Source organism: Amblyomma maculatum, chromosome 11, assembly GCF_055883805.1.
Source record: "Amblyomma maculatum isolate TAMU_Amacu chromosome 11, ASM5588380v1, whole genome shotgun sequence".
NCBI classification, from domain to species: Eukaryota; Metazoa; Arthropoda; class Arachnida; order Ixodida; family Ixodidae; genus Amblyomma; species Amblyomma maculatum.
The window spans coordinates 17,122,286-17,147,139 of NC_139354.1; the positions used below are offsets into that span (position 1 = coordinate 17,122,286).

The 24,854-nt window shown below is 44.9% G+C and overlaps 1 protein-coding gene across 2 annotated transcripts in view; it reads left to right on the forward strand.

The window, feature by feature from the left end:
* DAAM (disheveled-associated activator of morphogenesis-like protein) overlaps nucleotides 1–24,854 on the forward strand; it is a 129,992-nt gene that overhangs the window by 79,728 nt on the left and 25,410 nt on the right. The window contains exons 1-12 of one of the 2 annotated variants that reach the window (XM_084583930.1): nucleotides 2,322–2,619; nucleotides 6,689–6,982; nucleotides 12,438–12,527; nucleotides 13,676–13,744; nucleotides 15,058–15,146; nucleotides 16,646–16,781; nucleotides 18,544–18,741; nucleotides 21,577–21,791; nucleotides 22,427–22,493; nucleotides 22,648–22,765; nucleotides 23,220–23,349; nucleotides 24,486–24,612. In XM_084583930.1, the coding sequence (XP_084440056.1) occupies nucleotides 2,551–2,619; nucleotides 6,689–6,982; nucleotides 12,438–12,527; nucleotides 13,676–13,744; nucleotides 15,058–15,146; nucleotides 16,646–16,781; nucleotides 18,544–18,741; nucleotides 21,577–21,791; nucleotides 22,427–22,493; nucleotides 22,648–22,765; nucleotides 23,220–23,349; nucleotides 24,486–24,612 (1,602 nt within the window). In that variant the 5' untranslated portion in view covers nucleotides 2,322–2,550. Of the gene's footprint in view, nucleotides 1–2,321; nucleotides 2,620–6,688; nucleotides 6,983–12,437; nucleotides 12,528–13,675; nucleotides 13,745–15,057; nucleotides 15,147–16,645; nucleotides 16,782–18,543; nucleotides 18,742–21,576; nucleotides 21,792–22,426; nucleotides 22,494–22,647; nucleotides 22,766–23,219; nucleotides 23,350–24,485; nucleotides 24,613–24,854 lie in introns of those variants that run through there. The other variant, XM_084583932.1, reaches the window with a different exon arrangement.

Genomic DNA, 24,854 nt, shown 5'->3' on the forward strand with positions numbered 1-24,854 from the left:
TCTGACGTCGTAGCGGATACTTTGTTGCTTAGGTTTTTTCACTGTACGAGTCCCAAAGTTCCCAGTGAGCCAATGTACAAGAATGCGGAGCTCTCATTGGCCCAATACTACTACTACGACTATTCGTCACTTGCGGCAGTCCTTTTCGCTGCTCGTGGATATTAAAAAAAGAATACTTGCAGGCTTCCACATGTTTACGCAAAAAAACAACAACAAAAATTAGCCTCTCTTAATGACGACAGGTGCTTTTGTAACTGCAACGTATAAAAAAAAAATGTAGTCTCTGTTTCGGCGCTTCGGTATAATTACTAGACCGCAAGCGCGTGCTAGAGCGTTTGAATTATGAAGATTACCTGCAATACCTTTAAAGCTACTCCGGATGCTACGCTGATACCAGATCAATAATTTAACCGGTACATTTATGCACGCTTCATGAACATTGAGGATCATGTTACAGAGCGCGGAAAAGGGCAGGGGGAAAATTCCAGCATTTTGAGGTCTTTATACGGGCATGGGGAACCTCACCGTGCAAACTTCTGCATTTCGCCTGCATCGAAATGCGATCTTTCGGGGCTGGATTGAATCCTGCAAATTTCTCGCGAAAAGTAGATCCCATGGTCATTTAAGTCGCCACGACGGACACTGGAAATCCATGATGCACCTTGGCATGGGGGTAACGTACGCGACAACCATGGCACGTTCATGCGTTAAACTATAACTCTCCACGGTTCAGTTCCAGGCCTCAGTCTACGTGTCTAAACCGGCTGTGACTGAAGTCAAAGCGGGTTACGAGCGCTTAGACCAGAAGAGAAACCACTTCCTCTCTAGACGGGCGTTCGGCTTGCGGAAGTGATTGAAAAAGAATGGAGGGTAAGATGAAGGAAGCTCCGCGGCACTCAGAGATATCACTCTCGATCCGATGACCCACCGGCCGTATAACTGCGCACTGCTGATCATCTTTCAATGTAGTGGTCACGCCGCGTTGCGTAGCTCCGTGGTCCGGTCAATGGTCAGGTTGGTACATTGTAATATGGCTCGCACCGCAAGGGGTGAGGGATGGCCGTGTACGTGCGACGGCTTCTCTGGGTCGAGACGTAAATGATTTACGGTGGCCTAAAGAGAGAGATAGAGAGCGTGGGTCGATAACGATCTTGAATTAAGCGGGAACTGCACGTTATTATGGATTCAATTAGTCTGACCGTTGTAATGGATGCATGCGGCTCACAGATATTGCTTTTCGCAAATGCAACCGCTGCAATGTTTGTTTTAATCGCGTTTAAAGCGTCGCGAATAGACAGAATGAATGAATGAATGAATGAATGAATGAATGAATGAATGAATGAATGAATGAACAGACATAAGAGACTCCTTGCTTGCGCTGAACTCTGAATGAATTAAGCTATGTAATTGTTCAGTTAGTAGTGAAGAAATTTTATTTGCAGGAAAATGGCAACAGTGAGCTATCTGATATAGCAAGAGAAATCCAGCGGTCATTAGAGACTTTTAGTTTAGCGCAACCGCTTACCGCGGCCGTCTACCGCTACCGCGCCCCGTCAGCACAGCACGCGCTGATTGGTCCCCGCGTGCGGCTCCCAACGAAATTCGACAGGACCGTGGCGCCATCTGTCGCCATCGAGGTGATCTGCGCATGCGTACTGACGCTTGCGCGATAGCGGTAGGCAGTAGCGGTGAGCTGTAGCGCTAAACTAAAAGTCTCTATTATGTAGTAGATAACGTAATACGTTTTACGCTGTACTCTCTGAGTAATACAGTAAATGCGAGAAGCTATATTACGTAAGGAATCACGGAACATTATGAGGTCAACGATAGCTCTGAGAAATTGTTAGGTTACGCTATGGACTCAACGTTTTTGTACTTGTCCCCATTCGACTTGGCTTGTGTACCTGTAGTAATCTTTTGTGCCGCCCGTAAAATGACTGCATAAAACGACATCGGTCAGTATTCGCATATATTCTCATTAACATGTCAACGTTCGGTCGGCGTTAATTTTTCCATATAAACGAGACTGAATGAGCGCAGTCGGACGTTGGGAGTGACAAGACACCCGCGCATTTTATCGTGCGACAACTTATTTCACAATCGCGATACGCCGCGCAGTTATCTCGCAAACGATCAACGGTTAGTCTTTGCGGCCAGCTTTGGAAGCAAATGGTCTTGGGACGAAGTTCATGAATAGTGTTACGCGCCTTTCTGTGACGCTTTTGTCGAACAACCCGAGGCGACTGCTGAACATCGAATGCACTTCCGTCGCTTGCCATGCTCGCTTCCTTTTCTTCTGTTTTACGTTGGTCACGTGAAAATAAAGAATTCGCAAGATCTCTGTATGGGTTGTCAAGACGGGGCCGTGTCCTGTCGTGTTTTCTTTTCTTTTTTCTTGAAAGTGCTCCCCATTTTAAACAGCTTGTTCGTGCTTGTGTCCGAGAACATTGCGCTGTGTGCCTATCGCTAGTGCAGTCAATAAGAGGAGACCGCTATACCTGGGTTGATGTGTCGTGTGTTTAAATGTGACTACGGCGAGACGACGCGGTTATGGCACGGCGGTCCGACGTCGTGTCCACTACCCTTACCTGGACGGACTACGACGGCTCGACGCGAGAGGTAAATTATCGAATCGCGATAATTTTGGTGATAAGAGGAAAGCATAATTTCGCCTTCGCTTTTAAGGCTTTGCGGTATTTTCTGGCTAGGAGTGGCCGTGGTGGGACCACAGGGCAGGGCTAACTGACGATCAGTAGAACAGACTTTTGTTTTGCAATCGGTGTCATCTGTCAGATAATCAGAAGGCTGGTAAATGATTGTGGGCTTCTGAGTACAGGGACAGGGAGCAAACTCATAGCAAGTTGTCGCCCTAAGAACATCGTTTTTGCAAGTAGGCTTAGGACGATTTTTCATGATCACTTTTCGTTGATTTCGAAGTCAACGAAATAATTTCTCACTTTTTAAACTTCATCAGAATGATTAGAGCACTAACGCTGCTTTGATGCGATTTTAGATTAGCGTCAAGGCCAGCCAGCTGGTCGATGCTGATAACTTGTCTGTCTGCGGAATCGTTAACGACGCTTCTAGAAGCGAAATTCCGAAAGCGTGCTCATATGTACGGTTGATTGCTCAAACGGCCCGGTATCAAGCGCAGCCGTGCGTTTTCTAACTAGCTTTCTCAAGATGGATCGCCCTCGGAATACACGTGAGGCGAATTCTTTATTAGAGTCGACTCGCCACTGTGTTCCGCCTTCTCGACGCTATAGGTTCCGCATGAAGCCGTTTGCATTTAATTCCGCCTGGGTAGACCCGGGACTAGCGTCAAAGCAAAGCTTGTTCTGCGGTTTTAAGTGAAAATAACCTACGCCCGTTTAGAACAGCAGTATTACCTCTATTCTCACCCATGAGCGACGCAGGCGAAGTCTCCTTTAGAGCTCGCATTCCTACCGAACTACCTAGTCATTCTCGAAAAACGCTGCAAGTTAGGCAGTGACATGCGGATTGTTTGCGAACAGTATGCGAGCGTGTCGGCGCTGCAGATTTTTATTTACTTTATTCGTTTATATATGCTGTAGCCCTTTGACGGCTGCGGCAGGAGTGGACGTCACGTAATCATGACCCGGTTCCCAACGAGGCTTCGCCAGGGGAGCAAACAAGACAAGCAACCACACACGCACACACAATCACATCACGATACCTAACTAGTTTCAATACTGTGCACGAACTAGTTCAATGGAAGTGCATTGTTCTCAGCAGGAAGTGGGTTCAAACCTAACTTCTCGTATAGGTTTGTTTAGTGAATGTTAAACAGCTGTTTTGTTGGAGGCAGTGACAGAAGGGGGGGGGGGGGGGGGGGTTATGCTATTTGTACTGCGGTATGTAAACTTCAGAGATCCAATGCAGCGCCATTCTGCAAGAGGCGTCGAATTGACGGACGATGTGCGAGGGTGAAAAGTAGCCGTCATAACAGCAAAAATTAATGCAACAAAAGCTTGCCTCCGCACAGTTTCAGCGCAGTCTTAAGCTTCCTTTTTCCGGTTCCCAACAAGTGCGGGTAGACTTCGGATGCGTAATCAAGGAAAAGATGGGCTACAGATTTTTATATCTGAAGCTCCGTTCTTTATTTTCCTTTTTTGATGTGAGGGAGTGCTTAGAGTGCTTAGAAGAAACACCCAGGTTTCTTCAAGACGTTACCCCATACTGAATCAATTGTGACACAAAGGCTGACACATGACATCCGTAGAAGATACACCAAGGGACACGAAACCCAAAATTGAAGATTAGAGACGATTAGAGAAGATCAGTGAGAGACAACGGCTTTTTGAAAGCTAACATACTCATCCGCCACTTGTGGCGGTGATATCAATGCAACGGGGAGAAAAATGATGCCTGGTTGTTTTAGTGTCCTTTTGTTTTTGTTCCGAATGCGCCTGTGGAAAACAGGTACTAAAGGATTATAACGCTTCACCTGGTTTTCCAGCCCTTAGCTGAAAACCGCCGGTGTGTGTTACCCTTTTCCTTTCGACACACAATCTTGCCTGCAACGAGGCCAACATTTTATATCGCATTCGAAACACGAGGCTCAGCCTTTCTTGCAGAATCATAGGGCCGCGTAAACGCATGGAAGATTACGTTTGGTTTGAGTTCGGGCTTACGTCCGTCTCGTTACTCATCCGGGCCACTTCGTTTCGCGATCACCGCTAAGCGCTCAACGCAGGGGGGCTCGAGTACGTACGTACTGTACGTCTCTATGCGTTCGCGGGCGCAAGTGCGCTCATGGAGATGTGTGCAAGACCTCAGAGCCACAAATCTCAAAGCGAAGAGCTACGTTGCCTGGGGCTATATAGAAAGAACAAGGAGAGCCTGTTATCGCGAGGCCATCTGTCGTTTCCTGGGTTTTGGCGAGGACGGATGTTAGCTACGTGTTTTTACAGGCCATTACTTAGGCCTGTACGCTGCCTTAGGGGTAGGCAGCGTACGCGATGGTTAGATGGCATTCTCGAGGCATTGCAGATGAAGCTGTGTGATGTTAAGAAGATAGTGAGAGACCGGAAAGCGTGGCGTGACATGGTCCATAGGGTCACGAAGAGTCGGACACGACTGAACGCCTGAACTGAACTGAACTTAACGTACAGTATGGAAAGCTGTCTGCGTGGCAAATTTGCCTGTTTCTCTTTCACCTTTAGTTGTTCACCAGTTAATCATTCGAGAAACTTTTAAGTTGTTGACTGTTGTGTTTAAAGACTCACTGACTCATCAGCTTTGATGAAATGCTGATGAGGTGTACGTTGCCTAGGGCTATATAGAAAGAACAAGGAGAGCCTGTTATCGCGAGGCCACCTGTCGTTTCCTGGTTTTTGGCGAAAACGGATGTTAGCTACGTGTTATTACAGGCCGTTACATAACGTACAGTCAGGAAAGCTGTCTGCGTGGCAAATTTGCCTGTTTCTTTTGCACCTTTATTTGTTCAGCAGTTAATTATTCGAGAAACTTTCAAGTTGTTGACTGTTGTGCTCAAAGACTCACCGACTCATCAGCTTTGATGAAATGCTGATGAGGTGTGCAGTGAATTTGCGTACCTTTAGATAATGCCTATTTTCGATAAAGGTGACAGGAACAGATATATTGTTTGCTATTACATCAGCAATTGCTTTTAATGAATTACCCAGGAAGATGTGCATTTGTTTAATCAGGTAACTTCAGAGCAGAGCAAATAAAAAAAAAAGAAAGAGAAATGACGGTCAGCTCTGCATTTATCTTCACGTTTGTCTGAGAGTCAGTGTCCCCGCTAGGTAATGACGTATTTTTACCAACTTTCACTGCGCAGGTTCTTCGGCACGCAATTAATTCTTAGTATGTTGCACACGTATGACGCAACTTTCGATGCGTATGCGCCTGCATTTATGAGAATTTTATGAGATACGGTCACCTGAACGAGCCTGGAAATGTCCTTGCTATAAATTAATGTTGAGAAAGTTTTGAAGAAAGAATATATAGTTTTAAAAGCCTACACAGAAGATCCCTATCCTTCCAACCCATGATAGAGAGTGTAGCACTACAAAGTATTGACGACGCGTTTTTTTTTTCTTCAAAATTAACGTTCTAAATGTAACCCCCATGTCAAAAAAAAAAAAAAAAAGACATGCGTGATCACATACTGCTTATAACGTGTTGTCAGTGAAGCGTTTTAAAATGCTCCACGTCTGTATTTGGAAAGGACTCTGCTTATACTCTGTCCAACAATGTGACTTTAGATTCTACAAACTACCGATTATTACGTCGGCCTGAGTCTACTCGCTGTTATTGGTTTCTTCGCACAAAACAAAGCAACTGATATAACTTTTCAAGTTGCAACGCCTTTAGAGGGATGTTTTCAGTGTAAAAAAAAAAAAACAAAAAAAAAAACATCCAGCTAACAATAAGTTGGTAGAGATGATTTTCACGGCAAATATATTGTACCGTGGCTGTATACCATGCAAGGCGGTTGTTTACAACGCATGCGCAAAGGATGGTGAGTGCCCAGTCCTGGTTTTTCAGGGACCTAGATCAGCAACGGGTTGTCGTCCGGCAATCCTGCAGTGCTTGAGCTCGTCGATTATTTTGGCGGTTTCGTGCACGCGTCAGTTAAGCCACAGACATATTCTCAGACACTCATCTGTTTGCCTCTCTTTCTCTGTCCCAATTGCAGCAACTAGTGCTCTCGCTTCCCGGAGGACTGCCGGCCATGCCCGCGCGAAGGCGCCGTGGCGTTGCCGGCAATCGGGCGAGCGGCGGCGGAGGAGGGGGAGGCGTTAAGGCTGGCACTGGCGGCGGCGGCGGTGGCCTGTGCTCTTGCTTCTCCTCGGGTCCCGACGAGCCGCCGGAGATCACGTACCACGTGGTCGAGAACGGCGTGGTCACCATGCCACCACCCTCGTTGCTCACGCCCACCCACCCGATGCCGGACGAGGCCGAACTCAACGCCAAGTTCGCCGAGCTCGTGGTGAGTATAGCCGAAGAAGGGTCCGGCTAAATTTCATCCGGCTACAGGTGTAACGGAAGGAAAACGCCACAGTGCGCTTATATGCCAGATTGATTGATCGAATGTCCTTTATTGAATGGGAAGGCTCATGGCCATGGATGGGGGTAAAGCGGAGTAGACAGAATCTTCATTGTTTAGGTCGTCACTCAAATCATATTGCTCTAACCAGGCCACTACGCGAGCCATACTGAAGAATGAAACCGTGCAGTGTGAACAGGAGAGATTGGTTTACAGGAAAGGGAAGGCGCAGCATCTGTCACCAGTTTTTCTGTGGACACTTGACATGCGCCGTAAGTCAAGGAAGCTGATAGCGAAATTGGAAAAATAGGAGAAGCCGTAGGCCCCGCCGGGATGGTGAGTGGTAAGACGCCCGACTACTGTGCCGGAGTGCCCGGCTTCGAACCCGACCTCGGCGGCTGCGTTTCGATGGAGGCGAAATGAAGTGGTGTCCGTGTGCTGTGCGATGTCAGCGCACGTTAAAGATCCCCAGGTGGTCGAAATTACTCCGCAGCCACCCACTACGGCTCCCTTTTCTCTCTTTCCACTTTCACTGCCGCCTTCCTGCCTTTCCTTACGGCCCGGTTCAGGTGTCGACAGAGCAAGTGTGACAGATACTGCGCCTTTCCCTTCCTGTGAACCAATTATTATTATTATTATTATTATTATTATTATTATTATTATTATTGTTATTATTATTATTATTATTATTATTATTATTATTATTATTATTATTATTATTATTATTATTATTATTATTATTATTATTATTATTATTATTATTATTATTATTATTATTATTATTAGGAGAAGCCGTAGTGGAGGGCTACGGCGTAATTTCGACCACCTGGGGATCTCTAACGTGCACTGACATCGTACAGCACACGGGCTCCTCTCCGTTTCGGCTCCATCAAAACGCTGCCACTGGCGGTGGGGTTCGAACCCTGGTACTCCATCACAATAGTCGGGCACCTTAACCACTACGCGACCGCGGCGGGGCGAACAGGAGAGAATGATTGCTGATGCGGTCGTGAGGAATGACGCTCTAATTGCCTTGCTCAGTGAGGGTGAAAGCAACATAGACATATTAGTAACGGCTTGGGCTGGTGCAGGCTGAAGGGGAAATGAAAAAAAAAAAAAAAAGAATTGTAGAGGTTCGACTAAGCTTGAACGAAATTTCATGAGCGTTAGCCATCGGCCTCAGCCAGAGTTGGTGCTGCCGCTTCGACTTTACCTCGCTTTCGCGCTTGGTAAGCTCCTCGGCAATGGGTTAGTCTGACTTCTTGTTGTTCGTTGGCCTAGGCAGCCTGTATGGCATGGCTGCGGTTCTCTGTCATTACCGAGGTGGCGTATGTGTACGACGTATTTACCTCTAGTGTAAATGAAAGAGTGGCGCAGAAGGAAGTTCACGAAAAAGACAATGTTCATTGCACAGTGCGAGGGTGCGTTGCAGTTTTACACGAGGCTGGATTGGCTGCGTCTACAGCATAGTACTTTTGTGCCTGGTCACAACGATGAAGACGACAATGTTTGCTGCGCAGCGCAGGATCAAACAACATTCGGCGCACGAGTACGTGGCGTCATCTGTGGAACGCATGAGGTGCTAGGTCCGGTTACAGTGTACTGGAATGTTTTGCAGTAATAACGTGTGACTTGAAATGAACGAAGTAGGACTAACACTCTAAAAGAATATAAAGCAGAGGAAGAAATTTCTGGAGGGAAGAAATGGCATGCAGCATATCGGCAGATTAAATTAAGACTTGAGAGAAAAATAAAAAAAAAAAAAAAAAAAAAACAGAAGGAGCAGCCGCGAGTGAAGGGTCGTAAAATTAAAAAGAGCAATATAGTAGCACGTCAGCTATCTGCGCACGCTGGCTTCTTGGGGGCCGCCATGTTCGCTCAAGTGTTGTGGGCTCCCTGACGCAAACACGGGGGTAGGTAGGTAGGTAGCAACTTTAATGATTTAAAAAAGAACCAAGCGAGGGGGGGTAAAGGGAAGTGAGGGAGCAGGACGACGATGGGCCCTCAGGCCGCTCTAGATGGCCGGGCACTTTTGAGCTTCGGCAACCCCTCGGGCTCAGTTCACTGTCAGAAGCTGTACCTCCGGCAGCGAGCTGCGCAGAGCAGCCTCCCATCGCTCCTGATGTCTTGGCCCTTGCCATGGGGGCTTGGGTTTGTTCGGGCAGTTCAGGAAGACGTGAGTAAAGTCGGCTCTGGTGCTAGGACACAAGTGGCAGTGAGGAGAGGTTTCGCCACGGTTTATAATAGAGAGAAGGAAAGGGGTCATGACTGTGGCCGTCTGAAGTCTGCGCCAGAAAGCCTGGTCGCTTTTGGGAAGATATTTATGCGGAGGAGGGTACAGCAGGCGGGAATTTCTATAAAATACGGTGAGGTCGTGGTAGTTAAGAAGCCGATCTCTGGCACTGCGAGACGAAGGCACCAGGTCGCTCTCAGCCCGGTTGACGAGTGTTCGGGCTTGGGAGTGAGCGGCCGTGTTGCCTGGGTGTTCGCTGTGCGCAGGGACCCAGAGGAGGGCGATGAGGTGATTCGGTGGAGGGGATGATGCTAGAATGTTTGCGGCCGGGGAGTGGATTTTGCGATGGGCATAATTACTAATTGCTGTTTTGGAGTCTGAGAAGATATACTCAGTAGAGGAGTGTGTGATTGCTAGGGCAATTGCTGCTTCTTCAGGGGAAGTGGCAGCGGAAGTGGTCTGCACGAGTATAGAGTGGAGGTGTTTCGGCCTATTCCTTGCCCCCTTGAAGAGGTGTATATATTCGGTATATGGACAGGCGGCTTCTACCGTTAGGCAGACATTCCTGCATCTAGTATTGCTCTTAAAATGTGAAAAATATACGCTCTAGCAACTTACGCTGTTATACAGGGACAAGAAGCTAAACACGCTTAAGCTGCATGAAACAGCGCTGCTTGTCGTGTACACAACGCGACGCACCGGCGCTGCCGCCGAATTGAGTACCGCAACTTCCAGAGTACATTGCGGCGGCGGTGACGAAGCTCAACTTCTCGGGACATTGGTCTTATACAAATTCACTAGTAGAAGGGACTGAGGAGATTTTTTTTTTTAGCCATACGTTTGTGCGGCTAAGAAAAACATCCCGACAGCCCTTCTACTCGTGAATTTGTGTTTGTACAAGCTCCCGAATACTGCTACTAGTTGTGCATACTCAACGATGATGATAATGACAACATGAGGCTGCTCTCGCGTTGGAATAGCTTTCTGGGCAGGAAATGTATACACATCTGATGCTCAGTTTCTCCTTGCGGGTGTCTTTTATTGAAGGAAAAAGCCTCACGTAGCTCACGAATGGTGTTCTAAGAAAGCATCCACAGGAAGTGGCAACAGATGAATAACCAGTAAATTAATGAGGTGCCATTATATGCCATAAATAAAGACCGGAAATCCCATTGTGCCACGCTGCTCGCCCGGATCGCTCTCGTCGCAGTTGCCGTACCAACTGTTACACTAGACATTGTCAAGCCAGCGAAGTGGCGAGTGGGAAAACGGTCTGTCCAATAGATACTTCTATATGACAGGGCTCTCTTCCCCTTTCTTTCTTTCCGCATTCTCCTCTCTCGTAGTCTCTGGGCGCCATTTACTTCTAAGGCACCACTAACGGACCTCCACGTGGCGCCAGATGTCTCTTTTGCATCTAAATTGTGACGCAACCGTTATTTATGCAGAGATGGCGATGACATCATCCCATTTTGGTTCTAATTGGCATATATATAGGCCAGTATAGCTAGCGAACAGGATTTGAACTGCATTGATTATGAACATCCAAGTGTATGCCCTAGTCATTCACAACACCACATGACCTTGCGCAGCGGGCGTTTTTGGAGGCGTGGAGAGGGTGCTGTCAGAGAAGCAGAAAGAGGGGAGAACGCATCGGGGTACCGGTCACGTGGTGGCGCGCACCTTAAGAGGAATCGGGGGAATCGAACCTTGCCGGGCGAGCAACCTTTCGCCTTCTTAAACGTGGGCGTACATTAATACCTTGAAAAACAAAAAAAAAGCTTTTTTTAATTCACATTACTGACATTCAAGACGCTGGGGTGGTTCGTACTGGAGCGCGGCTTGTAACCGGGTGTTTACGGTAAACTGATGTCTTAATAACTTTTCCAGGTAGAAACTTCTTGACCCAATAATGATCCAACCACAACGGCTGTGAGTTGAAATGTCACAAAAAACTGAAACCGGAAGCGATTGGTTGAAGAGTACAAGAATTCATCTTTAGGACTGTGATAAGCCGTCTAAAACTGGCTCCATTACAAACTTCGTGGATGTTTTCATTCTTGCTGTGAACGGTAAAGTATCGTGTACTGAAGAATATGCATACCAACTCAGTTCGCAGAAGGTTCGTAAAATGACCCTCTATAAACCTGTTCAAAGGAGATGCATAAACCGTAACGGGCGTAATTCTTTTCGGTGTAAGATGTGGCCTAGCAAGAAGTTTCGCGTGCACGAAGCGCGCCATATCGACTGTAGTGGCTGCCGTGTCAGGTCGTACTGCGTAGTACGAGAGACTGCGTTGGAGGATGGTTTATTTTGCTCGAAGGCTAATCACGGAATAAGCAGGATGCCAAGAGTGTAACGCAAAATTCATTGAATTTAAGAGAAGTTTGCTCTGAAATGACCTTTCAGTACTTCGTCGCAAACACCTCCGGAAAATAACAGATACCAGGCTTTCAAACAAAATGGTGCTTACTGCACTCCTGTACGTTCAACGCCAACGTGTAGTCTCTTATGAGACTACACGTTGGCATTAAACGGGGCCTAAATGAAGCGTGTAGTAACATAAGGTGCTACATGTTTCATTTATGCTCACGGATAAATTACTTCTCCGCATATTGGGCGTTGAGCTTAACAAGACAGCGCCGTTAAATGTTCGTCTAGAACGTGTTGACAGGAAGTAAGTAGCAGTCACAGGTTTCGCAATTACGTTCAAAGCGTTGCTGCTTCAGATTCACAGGCAGATGCTGTTGGGAATGCTCAAGGCCTTTCCACACGTAAGATGCTGACACACGCTTAATTTGCGTACGACAGCAGTAGTTAAATAACCGTATAGTTTATCCTTATTTGCTCGTGATTATTTTGCTGAGATTTTGTATTATGCCCGAATGGAATGCTCTATGAGAAAAATGAAGCGTTTCCTTTGGGTTTCTAACAAGGGGGCATTCTGGGCCACTTGATCCGACATGAATAGACTTTAGCGACATCAGTGAAGACGTAAGACCGAGATGCGGACTGGACGAGTTGTAATTAGCAACTAGCTGCCACTCGTCCGGTAATTGCTAGTTAATGCTCTTGGTGTTCCCACTTCGGTATTACGTCCTGCCTGAAGTTGAAGTGCCTGAATTTGGGTTTTTCTTTAATACAATAATGAACTGTGTGTTTCAGGACGAACTTGACCTCACTGCTGCCAAGAAGGAAGTGATGTTTAACCTGCCCCCGGAGAAGAAGTGGCAGCTGTACCTGAGCAAAAAAACGGTAAGGAGTTAGACTTAGTAGCTCCAAGGGCAGAATGGTTTCCATATCTGGTGTGGTTAGCTCCGCCTTTCAAGTGCCAAAACTGGTCCTACCACTTTCCTTATGCTAAGGCTAAAGCCTTTATAGGCTCATGAGCGTGAACAAGATTTGTGCGTCCGCGGAGGCTGTCACAGTGTCATTGTCGCGAAATAAATTGATTGGTGAGTAAAAGAATGGTTGTATGAGTTAAAGGACAAAACAATGTGTGTGTGCAAAAAGTTCGTTGATTTAGAATAATTAGGTTAATAGAGCAAAAAAAGTCAATTTGTTGTCAAAATAGTTAGGGACGTTGATATAGCGGAAAGACGTCAAAATAGCCACGGACTTTGAAATTTTGCAAAATATGTCCAAACTGTGATAAAACGGGGGAATTAATGAAACAGGAAAAAAGAACTAAAAGAGAAAGAAGTCGGCGTCTTACCGCACTTGTCTAAGTGCCTCCAACTAATGTTCGTAGGAAAATTTGCGTCTGAATGTAATCTTTTTCGCTTTTGAGCTAGGCATCTAACATGCGAGCCCCAATTTACTATCCTGAGTGTTTGATTGGGGAGCTTATTATGAAACTTTCTCCGCCTTGTTTATGACACGCCAAGCGTTAACAATGAACGGCAGCTAGGGTAGCCACAGATATCCCGAATATGTGTAACGATAGGTTAGTTATTCACTATACCTGAACACGACGGGAGCGTGTCTACTTGATAGCACATTGCGAATGCGATGTTTGAAGTAAGAGTAAAGATATATACGTTATTTTGTGTCGAATTATTCTTTTTTTTTGTGTGTGTGTCTGTCTTTCTCGGTTATTTTTCAAAGCCCTCAATAATGTCTCGTACAACGAATAAATGAGCTCGCGCAGTTCTACTAAATCACCTCTCCCAATATATAGTAAGGAATGCTAGGTCTAACTACAGGCTTGGCTAATTTCGAAGGAAGTTCGTATTGAACGAATAAAAACAACACACAAATTGCACCGCAATCACCCACCAGACTTTATTCTTTATTCGCGATTTTTACTTTGCTGAATTGAATGTAGGAGAACATTGTTTCATTCGCTCTACTAAAACGACTAAAGTTATTTTTGATTTTGCACTTTTTGTTTTTTTTTGCAGGAGCAGCGCGATACAACGTCATCCCATTTTCCGGACTACTACATCGAACGAGTCAACGCCATGTCCATGGTAAACCGCGTACTTTCTCAGTTTGATTTTTCTCTCTATACAGTACTTCACAGCTGCTTGCAAATGGCTGAAATATACCTTACCTGAGTGGTTGTGACTTTAGCATCATTAAGGAGTACGTGAGTGAAAATATCAACTATTGTAAACTCGCATAAAAAGGCACTGGGGAAGTGACCGGTTCTACGTTTTCTTCTTGTATAGACCTAACACTTAGCAGGGATTAGCAAAATACAATTTCGAGATGATTTCTGTATATCTTAGCATTACTGTTCACATGATTCGTCTTTCAACGATGCAGAAGCAAAGAGCAATCTAGGCGGAAACTAGTGGCTGCTTCTTAATAAAGCGTTGCTTGGTTTGGTTTGGTTTGGTTTGTGTGGTTTAACGTTCCAAAGCGATTCAGGCTATGAGAGACGCCGTAGTGGAGGACTCCGGAAATTTCGACCACCTGGGGTTCTTAAACGTGCACTGACGTCGCAAAGCACACGGGCGCCTTGCTTTTCGCCGTCATCGAAAAGCGGCGGCCGAGGCCGGGATTCGATCTCGCGTCTTTGAGAACAGTAGTCGAGTGCCGTAACCACTGCGCCACCCCGGCGGGTAAACATGTTTAATTACGGTGCATCACAAAATTACCAAAAAGCTCATTGATTTTCTGTAAGCTAAGATTGATGAGTTCATTCTTTAGCAAGACATAGAATATGGGCGCTGTTAGTGTGGCCTCGCAGAGCTCTCAGCAGCACGATGTTATATTAAACCCGGGCTGCATGTTATATGTTTAGGAATTTCAACATCTTTGTCGAATGATACTGATCTCTACGTTAACGGGATCGTGCATTTGTTAAGCATCATGAGTTAAACGTAACGAAGGGCTGGTCCTGATGCTGGTGGCTTTTTATTCGGACAAATTTATTTTGCAGCGTCTCCTCATTTGCGGCGAGTTTGAAGGTGCTGATAGCACTACGCAGGTTTGCTTAGTCGCATGACAGTTGTCGATGATTCACGAGAATTATTACAAACTAAAACACACGAAACACATTGCAATAATTTTCATTAGTTGGAGTGTACCATAACACTTTTTTCTTCAAACAATTCGCACTGAAGTCTGCATCAGAAAGTTCGGGCGATATTTTTTTATCCGATACACTGCAACATCGCAAACATTTCTTACCCACTCAGGACGGCTGCTTACCGCATTAGTGAAATATTCGTACAGAGCATTGCCTTTCAAAATTTGGACACAGAAGTAATTGAGAAAAAAGCCTCATGTTGTGGCTTCTAACACGTGTAAACTTATGTCTTCTTTTTCGTTCCAGTTGCTGTTCCCACGCGAAGAAGAGGAAGTCAACACACGTGCCAAACTTCTGGACAACCTCAAAACTGCTCTCCGGACACAGCCGAACAGGTGAACCTTTTCATGTTATCGCAAGCAGAAAAAGAAAATTCTGAGGACGATTACATTTCCTAATGAGAAATTTGAACGCATCTCTCCAGGTTTTTTCACAAAGCGAAAGAGAACGCTAGGCTAAAGCTCGGTAGTGCGGAGCCAGAGAGAGAGAGAGAGAGAAAGAGAGCGCGTCTAGATATTTGTCAATGCTGGCCTCTGGAAGACCCGCACTCTGCCTGGCGGGCCGTCGTAGGTGTCCGATGAGCGAGCGGCCGAAAGCTCATGGCTCCTCTTGCTCTTCAGAGAAATTCTTTTTGGCTCGTAACTCTCGTGGCTCTCTCTCGCTCGGTTACACCGCCACCAACGGTGACGCGGTTGGAACGCTGAACCTAGCCATAAGAATTGCGTTGTAAAAACAACAACAAAAACACAAAAACAACACTTCTGATCTTATACCTTTGTGAGCAATACTGACCCTGTTAAGGCGGGTTTATCTACGGCTGTTTCTTGTTTTTTTTTTTAATTAAGAAACTGCAATGAGATACCGAAGAGCCTTGCAATAAACAGACAATAATTACTTGTCCGGAACATCAAAACGAGTTCTCAATGCTAAACAGCAGCGACTTGTTTAATGTTGATTTGAGATGGTGCGCTGTCTATTAATGCATAGGTACTTGGATGAGAGTTCTTGAAAAGGTAATTACACTTTTTTCCACCGCGTTCCTTTTTCCTTTCCGAAATGCCTAATCGCGAACATCACGAATAATAAAAAAGAAAACATATTGCTGTGATTTCGCAGTCTATTAAAATATCTTAACCATCTGCTTCGCAGCAATTCCTTGGACATTTGACACTTATAGGCGAATAAGTGTGTGCAGTGTTTGGCGGCTTACGAACATATCGCAGGTAAACGCCTCTTCGGAAAACGATTCGGGCTGAATGGTTTAGATAAATGGCAAGTTCAAGGATTTGATTAAAAGAAACTGACACGAATGGCTCAGGCTGCATGCTGTCGTCAGAGCTACGCGGAATTCCTCTGGAGTGGAACCTAAGTGCAGCTGTTCTGCAGTGAGCTCTACCACTAGAAAACAAAGCACTCGAGTTTTTAAGAACTGCAGTTCTATATCTGATTTCAGCAACGAGTTTAGATTAGGTTAGATAAGTTTAGAGTGAAAAGTTTACAACGTTTAATGATTACGGTAAAACAAAGTGAACGCAGTGCTTAAGTCTTCAATAAGTTGCACTAAGTCCCTGCCACCGAGAGAAAGATCACCTCATGGTTTATCTGCTGGTAAGGAGGAAAATAAATTTTTGTCTTTTTCCTTCCCGAAAAACACGTTTTATAACCCTTGTCAACATAATGAGTTCGAAATTTATTGCATCTCTCAGCTGGCATATAATAAACAGAACACACCTTGTTCATGATGTCAGCATATTGCATTGCACTGCGCTTGTATCAGCCGATATTTGCACTCGTGTATCCCATGTTTTCAATCCTCCCTTGTCTTTCCCTTCAGCTTTGTTACACGCTTCCTGGACCAGGACGGCCTGATCTGTCTTCTGAATTTCCTCGTCGGCATGGACTACAACACTGCTCAAAGTCCCATCCACACCTCCCTCATCGGCTGCGTCAAGGCGCTCATGAATAACTCGGTATGAATACAGCACTACGTTCACTCAGTTCCTTAGCAGCATGACACTACGTTAAGGAGAACAACCAACGCGTTTTGAACGTGCACAGTTTTGGGAGGGCAGCTTTTATTTTTGGCTTTGACGAAACCAAAAATTTAAGGCTTTTTACTTAGTTTTATTTTTCGTACCGTAATAAAAATTTATTCTGTTATGAGCAGCTTTCTTTAGCCTGGCTCTTCTTAGTGCAGAGTAGCCTCTCTTCCTATATATGCAGTCTAACGTTACGCCTGCATATATACAGTTCGCAAGCAGTAGAATGGCACGCAGCTCGTGTGTGGAGTGGCATGGGAATCGTCGATGTGTTCCCATCGTGAAGTTAAGCCTACGTCTTAGTCCCAATGATTGCCATCACTGCTCGCGTGCAGTCCACTGGAGGACAAAAGCCGGTGTCGCCTAGCGCTGTACTTTGCAAGCCACGGCTATCTTGTGCCGGGCAGTTCCACAGTGAGGCAACAAGACGTGCTCCTGCCTATTGCGCTCATTTCAGTATAGCTCACGCGGTCTGAATCACATAACTATGCAAGACCAGCTCCCGAGACGGCCTGCTTTCCGTTTGCAAAGATAGGATTCTTATCGCTCCGGAGAACGACCCATAAGAGCAGTGTTTTACAGAAGGCATAAAGAAGAAAATAGCAACCCGACATTCACTAGGCAGTATCAACAGCACTCGTACAGAGAGAAACTGCCCGCACGCTTACTTTTTCAGTTTTATTTTCGGTCGCGGCCTAATTCACCGACTGATAGGAATGCAAACCAGAGGCAGTGGTGCCACTTTGAACATGGCCCGCGTGCTGTCAGTGAGCATTTGGACGCAGAAATTGCAAGCAGTAGTTTGCAAGCTAAGCTGGTAATTATGTCTAGTCCACAATGTGCGAATCTAGAAAGATATAAAAAAAGACATTTTTGTATCCTCGGTGCGAACACGCACATAAGGGAAGGCCGATTTTCCGTTCCTGGATTTCTGAGCATGACGTTAATAATATTCTTAAATGCAAGACATGCGCATACGCTATAAGGTAGTTGAAATTGGCTTATTTTTTGCTCTTAATCCTACTTTGCAATTGCTGCTCTTTATTCTGCTTAAAAGTTTAGGTTACGCTTCTGGTTATTTATTTGAATTCGGCTTATTTGCACGAGAATAAAATAACGTTGCCGTGACGTTGAAAAAAAGTTTTTTTTAGCGCTTCCTCTCCTGCTTTCATTCCGAAGTATATCTTGACATGTATCTTGATTATATCTTGCTACGCATAATATATTTGACATGTCACCATTTCGGCAATAAACAGTGCATGGGGCTTCGGCGTTAGAATATCCTCGGAAAATGGAATGCTGACGGTTTTAAGGCCTGAAACGACTAAACAGACCCCCGTCGCGTTTTGAGGTACTGATGTTCACTACATGTGTGAGTTGTTGAATAAGTTATTGAGAAATAACTAGACCCGTTAATCACATTTAGTGTTATCAGTGTAGTAAGAATACAAATGGGATATCCAAAAGAAAATATGGGGTGGCTTGTCATTTCTCCACATGGCCGGTACCTACTATATAGGACAAGAGTCCGGGGACCTATTGAACGTCAGTGACCAGGCCTATCGGATGAAATTGCCCGGAAATATGGAACTAATTAACCCGAAACTAGTGGACGAGCGTATCCGGCCTGCTCAAATAAGTACACAGTTACCAAAGGGCAGATTTAATTGCGGTTTACTTTCCTCGTATGCAGAATGGTCGCGCCCACGTGTTGGCGCACCCGACGGCCATCAACACCATCGCACAGAGCCTGAGCACGGAGAACATCAAGACCAAGATCGCCGTGCTTGAGATCCTTGGCGCCATGTGCTTGGTTCCAGGTGGCCACCGGAAGGTTCTTGAGGCCATGCTCCACTTCCAGAAACACGCTTATGAGCGCACCCGCTTCCAGGTGAGCCTGACATTTTAGTCTCTTCTGGCCCGACAGTCGTACGTACATATATGTTGCTGAGAGCTGATGTAGATGACTATTCATTTTCGTCACAGCAACCGCCGTTTTATAGATATTGTATTGTTGGCGAGGCGAACCTATTGTACTAACGAGTACAGCTGCCTCCAGGGTGCGTGAAAAATTACCGGGATAACCTCACCTAATTTACAGTTACATATTGAGATGGTTTTAGTCTGCACAACTCTCCAGAAAAGTTGCCGTCCTAGCGGTAGGTACTCGCGCGTTTTGGGGACACTTGTAAGCTGTTTCTGCCCTGTTTGGAGCGAAAAGAGCATTATATTTAAGCATTCCGCTTCCGGCATTTCGTCTGCCTTCTGTTTCTCAGAGCAATATCGGTCCACATGAAAAAGAATAATCAATTTGATTTTGGTGGGGAGCCGCGAAAGAGATAAATCAGGTATAGAGGAAAGAAAATGGTGCAGTAACCTATAGCTGGCCTCAAACCAGTCCGTAATTACTTTGGTTTAGGACCCCGTAGCCGACAGTGCTCTAATAATTCATGTTTAAAGAGCGGACTTTGCATCGGCGCCCCTGCACTTGGATTAAAAGTTCAAACTCAATATCCAGTAAAGCTGAGCCATGTTTTGTGCGCCTTAGTTGCAGTACTAGGTTTACTGAATGGCTGGAATAAATTCGAAGGCAAGAAAAGAAGACTTACCATATTTCTACGTTATCCCTCAACAGCGCGCTTTCTGTGTGGTGCATTACAACGTATGTTCCTGACGTGATTTTGTATTATAAGTTTTTAAGATGTCTCTTCAGAAATGCCTTATTACATACGTATTAGGGGACTTTCAGACAAAAATTCTCATTGGCAATGTCTATGAGCTGTTGCGGGGGTCAAATGGATGCAGCTAGCACAGAACCGAGTTAAGTGGAGAAATATGGGAGAGGCCTTCGCCCTGCAGTGGGTATAGTCAGGCTGATGATGATGATGAGCTGTTGCAACACGTCCTAGCCACTTAATAGCTGTCCCAAGACATTCACGAGACGTCTCATGTTTCGTAGGAGAAGATGAAGGACAAGAAGCGGAAAGTACAAAACTAAACTGGGTGGGTATGTGCCATCAGTTCAGAGAACAATTATGATGTGAGGGTGGAAAGATGTGACAAATATGAAAATTATACACTAAGTAGGGAAATCTGTGACATGAAATTGATTCTAAGTGCGAAAGCATTGCAAGTACTTCTTGGTAAGGGTGAATACTGCTTCAAGCCTTACTTTGTGATGAACATGGCTGACTGGACTGGTTCTGAAATTATTGACGATCATCTTGTCTCTAATCGGTACAGTACCACCGAGCCGGCTATCGTAGAGCGCTTGCTTGGTGAGTGCTCACTTAAACATAATGCATTGTGGCACAATAATGTATACGTGAAATACGCAATGTGCTTAAGTATGCTTCAAAATAGATCACGAAAAATTGTCTGTTTCTATTACTGTGTGCTGGTAAATAGGTGCACATATACAGATATCAACCCTGTTTGAAAGTTATTATGACCGCTTTCAGCAAGAGCTGACGTCTTTTCTTTCATCGCCCCTATTGGACCAGAGTACTCCGAAACCGACTATGAATGAACTCTGCTTAAGCAACGTATATATTAGCCATTCACCGCTTTTTGTAAACACTCGTGTGATCAGCTTATGCCACCCTCATTGGAAGGGTGCAATTTAATGGTGTTGAGGTTAGCCCATCATGCTCCAAAATTGAGTTGGATAGTGCGCTGTCAACTTTGTTTCTAGACATAGGCGACGCTGGGCTTTCGATCTATGAAATTTAATTGTTGTATTTAGTTAAGAACTCGTTATTTGTTTTTTTTGAAATTCACTCGTGAAAGTCAAATAGGGGCCCATGCGTGTCGCCATAAGAGGGGAAGGGGGGGGGGGGGGTCGGTATTAACAGCTGATTGCCACAGCATCGAAGCCACATTTGACGACGTGAGAGACCAGGGGAACGAAAGGATTTCGTCGTAATAGAGGCTGAATAGGTCAGATTTGTGGTTGGCAGAAAAACTAGCAAGGTAATAGATAAAAGTGCTGGCATAATCTATAATTTCTTTGAAACGAACCTTCCAATAGAAGCAGCAAGTGAAAGAGTGACTTGCGCTAAGATGGGCACGTTTTGGCGCTCACCAACCACGCCGAAAAATCAGCACGTTAGAACAAGAGAATGTGCAACCACTGCTGCAAACACGGTCGTGACATGCGTGATCTATCGCTCCGTCTCTGCTTTCGATATCACTTGCAGTGGTTTATGTCTTTTAATGCTGCTTCTTTCACCAGTCTGCAGGTGGCTGCACTGTTTGTCCATAAATACGAGGGTTGTATCGCGAAGAAGCTTCCTGAGTCTGAAGCGTCACTGGCCTCAATAATCAGGTGACCTAATATTAAGTGAGCAACTGCAGGCCAGTAATTTTGATTTTTGCTCCGGAAATTACTATTACCCAGTTGAAGTCATGACATCACTTACGAGCCTTCTGACGATTGACTGTGTACTTCATTCAGGCCAGACAGCAGCTGTACAATGATTATTTGTGGGTATCTTTCTTACTTTGTTCGGCTGAGGAAAACTTTGCGCTATTGCTGGACTGTTTAAAATTACAATATGTACGCATTTCAGAATTTACGTGCCATCCGATGTGTGCGGTAAACGTAACGTCACATTGTACGAAAAGTGTGGGTGAGGCCAGCCATAGCTGGGGAAGCTTTGTGGTCATGCACTTCGTAGCAGTAGTCTGTGGTCATGCTCTGTAACGTTTCCGTCTTTGTCGACAGACCGTACTCAACGACCTGGACCGGAGCACGGGTGTGTATCGGGACGAGGTGAACTTGAAGACGGCCATCATGTCATTCGTGAACGCCATCCTCAACTACGGTCCGGGACAGGAGCACCTCGAGTTCCGGCTTCACCTTCGCTACGAGTTCCTCATGCTTGGAATCCAGCCAATTATTGAGAAGCTCAGGGCTCACGAGAACGCCACGCTTGACAGGTTGGTGGGGAAGGGGTTGAGCAAGGAACATGCTAAGCCTGAGATAAGTCTTTCGGTTCAAGGTCGAATTTGCGGCGCCACATGATCTTGATAGTTGCAGTGAGAGGAGTAGAACTTCCGTTCTAAATTGATATAGTGCTTCGTTTTTAGCAACTCTTACTCTGGGCGAGTGTAGCATCTTTTCACAGCTATACTTATAGCCCCACAAGTTTTAGCGCCTGCCGCTAGGATTTCTTTGTTTCGTACGAATACTGTTTTTCCAGGTGTATTAGTTACTTTTTACGGATATTCGTATAATATTGGATTCGTATTTGATTTGGCATTTTTTGTTTTCTTCGCTATTCGGTTTGTTATCGATTCGTTATTTACCTCCACTACTCGTATTCAGTTCAGTAGCAAAGCTGTAATGTTTGTATTCGATTCGGTTTTGAAAGAGCACTATTCGCATGGCCCTATATAACTCGGTGTAGAAGGCAGTTGGCAAGCCCTGCTTGACAGCTGGGAGCAAAAAAATGAATGCAGTTTGGCCAGGGTGGGTCAGAAAGCGGCGGCAAAGAAAAATGAACGAGATCACATGAGTGTGACTGCCATTTTTTTTTTCTTTATTAAGCGACTGCTTCTAATTTCATTTCCAGGCATCTCGACATCTTCGACATGGTTCGGATCGAAGACGAGAAAGAGCTGGCAAGGAAGTTTGACATGGTGAGTTAAAATTGTGCAATAGTAAGGTTAATATCTTGTACATTTGAAGTCCACGCCTCTTTTACGAGGCATTACAAAGCATAGGTGGCTGATGTTAATAAGCCATTGTGTCGCTTTGTAATCTGCAGTTGTTTTTCGCTTTCTTTTTCACCAGGCGCACGTAGACACGAAGAGTTGTACAGCGATGGTCGAAGCCATCAAAAAGAAGCTCTCAATGACCCCAGCTTATCCGCACTTTCTTTCGCTCCTTCATCATGCACTACTCATACCATGTAAGCTTCATTGTTTTCTTTTATTAGCTTTTACTCGATTGTTTAAATGTGACACTTAAACTTGTACTTTGCTGGTAATTTGCTTGTATAGGTGGGTATATCTCTGGCACATAGATCACTAGTGAATAACTAACTGTTCGCGCTGTTCGTTTCCGTGAGCATGCCTAGACTGCGCTGTGCATACCATAAACTTGCCAGTCTGGCGTTTGTGACTGGTGAAATAAGCAAGGGAGAACTAGTACTGAACTGGAGACAACATTGTAGAATATAACATGCCATAAAGTTACCCTTAGTGTCTTTGACCTTGAAACTAGGAATGAAAAGTGGCATGAAACCTGAAAAGGTGCAATTACATAAATGCGCAATGAAGTTTGATGAAACTCCAGTTAACGTCATAATGTCGAACTGTGCTTTATTTAAATTTTAAATGCGTTTCTGTTTTTCTGTTTCCTAGATATTGGAGGGTCTGCAGAGCACTGGATACTTTTTGATCGGATCATTCAGCAAATTGTCGTCCAGGGCGAAAACGGAGAGAACTACGATCTCGCACCCATTGAAATTAACGTGAAGAAAATACTCAAGGAGTAAGTGTTCTTACTATCGTAACACTGATGATCTACTTATCATATGAGGTTGGGAACGTGTCTTTAATACAGACTAGTATTAAAACAAGGATCCCTGGTTGTTTAGCCTCATTTTATAATCCTATAGTTAATATTGCTCTTAATTAGTAAAATGCTGTGGCTGGGTTCAAACATGCTACCAACAGACTGGAGCCATATTCAGAAATACAGAAGTCCCTTTTTCTTTGCATTTGCCTGCGTTCAATAACAGCCATTTTCAAAGTAAAAATGTAAAATGTAAAATGTCGGTATATGGTGAAAGCACTGAGAGAGGGTATTTTCAGCTATGAAAACTATCAATTCTGTGTAAAAGTGCTCCATCTAATTGATGACAGCAGAAACATTTTTTCGTCATGCATCCTAGAAAAGCTGTCGTGTTGTTTCAGATCACCATGTCGAACCTGGTAAAGCATTTGGGGGCCTCTAATGACTCTGTAGAAAAGCTTCTTTTCGCCCCCTCTAAAAGCTGTCGATGGATAAACTTGTAATTTCTACAACATTGCGTGTTATTACCTAAGTTTGCGCTCGCCTTTTTCTTGGGTGCGGTGCCTGTCCAAATTGTAACGTAACAACTGAGTTACATTGCATTTGTAATTCTGTGCACCTTTACGCTACCCTATGCGTACAATGAGGTCACACTGAACAATCAACAAAGGGCAACCTATAAAGAATAAAAGAAAGCCTCAGGAGTAGTGAAAAGCTAAAGGTAGTAAACGTTGCAGTAAAACTAAAGGGAACAGGAAAAACGAACCTTTACAAGACGTGCATTAAGGCGAGTTAAAGGTGGCCCTTGGGTAACCGCGTGCACTCCGAAGGAAAGCAGCTTATTTAGGTGGGTTCGGCTGTAAGTCAGTTGTAGAGAAATAGTTAGGACGCTTTCTGAGATGGTGTGGACGCAGTGGACAGTGATATCTTGATATCATTTGCCGTATAGTTTATGTTTTCTGGCTGCTGAGATGGTGATAACGACTGAACGTCACACTTTAACACCAATTTGAATTCACTTGCGCGCATTAAAAAGCGTTTTCGGTTAGGAAGTTTCTTCCTCTCGCGTTTTCCATTTTGATAAATAAATAAATGTCTTCTTTCTCTTTCAGGCTGGCCACGGAAGAGGAACTAAGAATCGCCAAGGAGAATGCGGAGAGGTTTGAGAAAGAAAACATTGACTTGGCCACGCAGATCGTCAAGAAGGAGCAGGAACTAGAACAGAGTGTACAGGAAAAGGTGAGGAGAAGACTGTCATGATAACGGGCCTTCAAGCGAAGTGAATGCGATCTGTCGAAATAACAGACTAGGGGCTATTTCTCTTGAGCAAAAAATTATGGCAGAGCTCCTGGAACTTATATATTAAAAACCATACCAGGCACAGCCATCCATTGGCCCCGCAACTCGAAATTTCGTACTCCGAAATACAGAGCTCATCATTTTCGTAATCATCACAAATTAAAATTTCGACATGCTTTCGT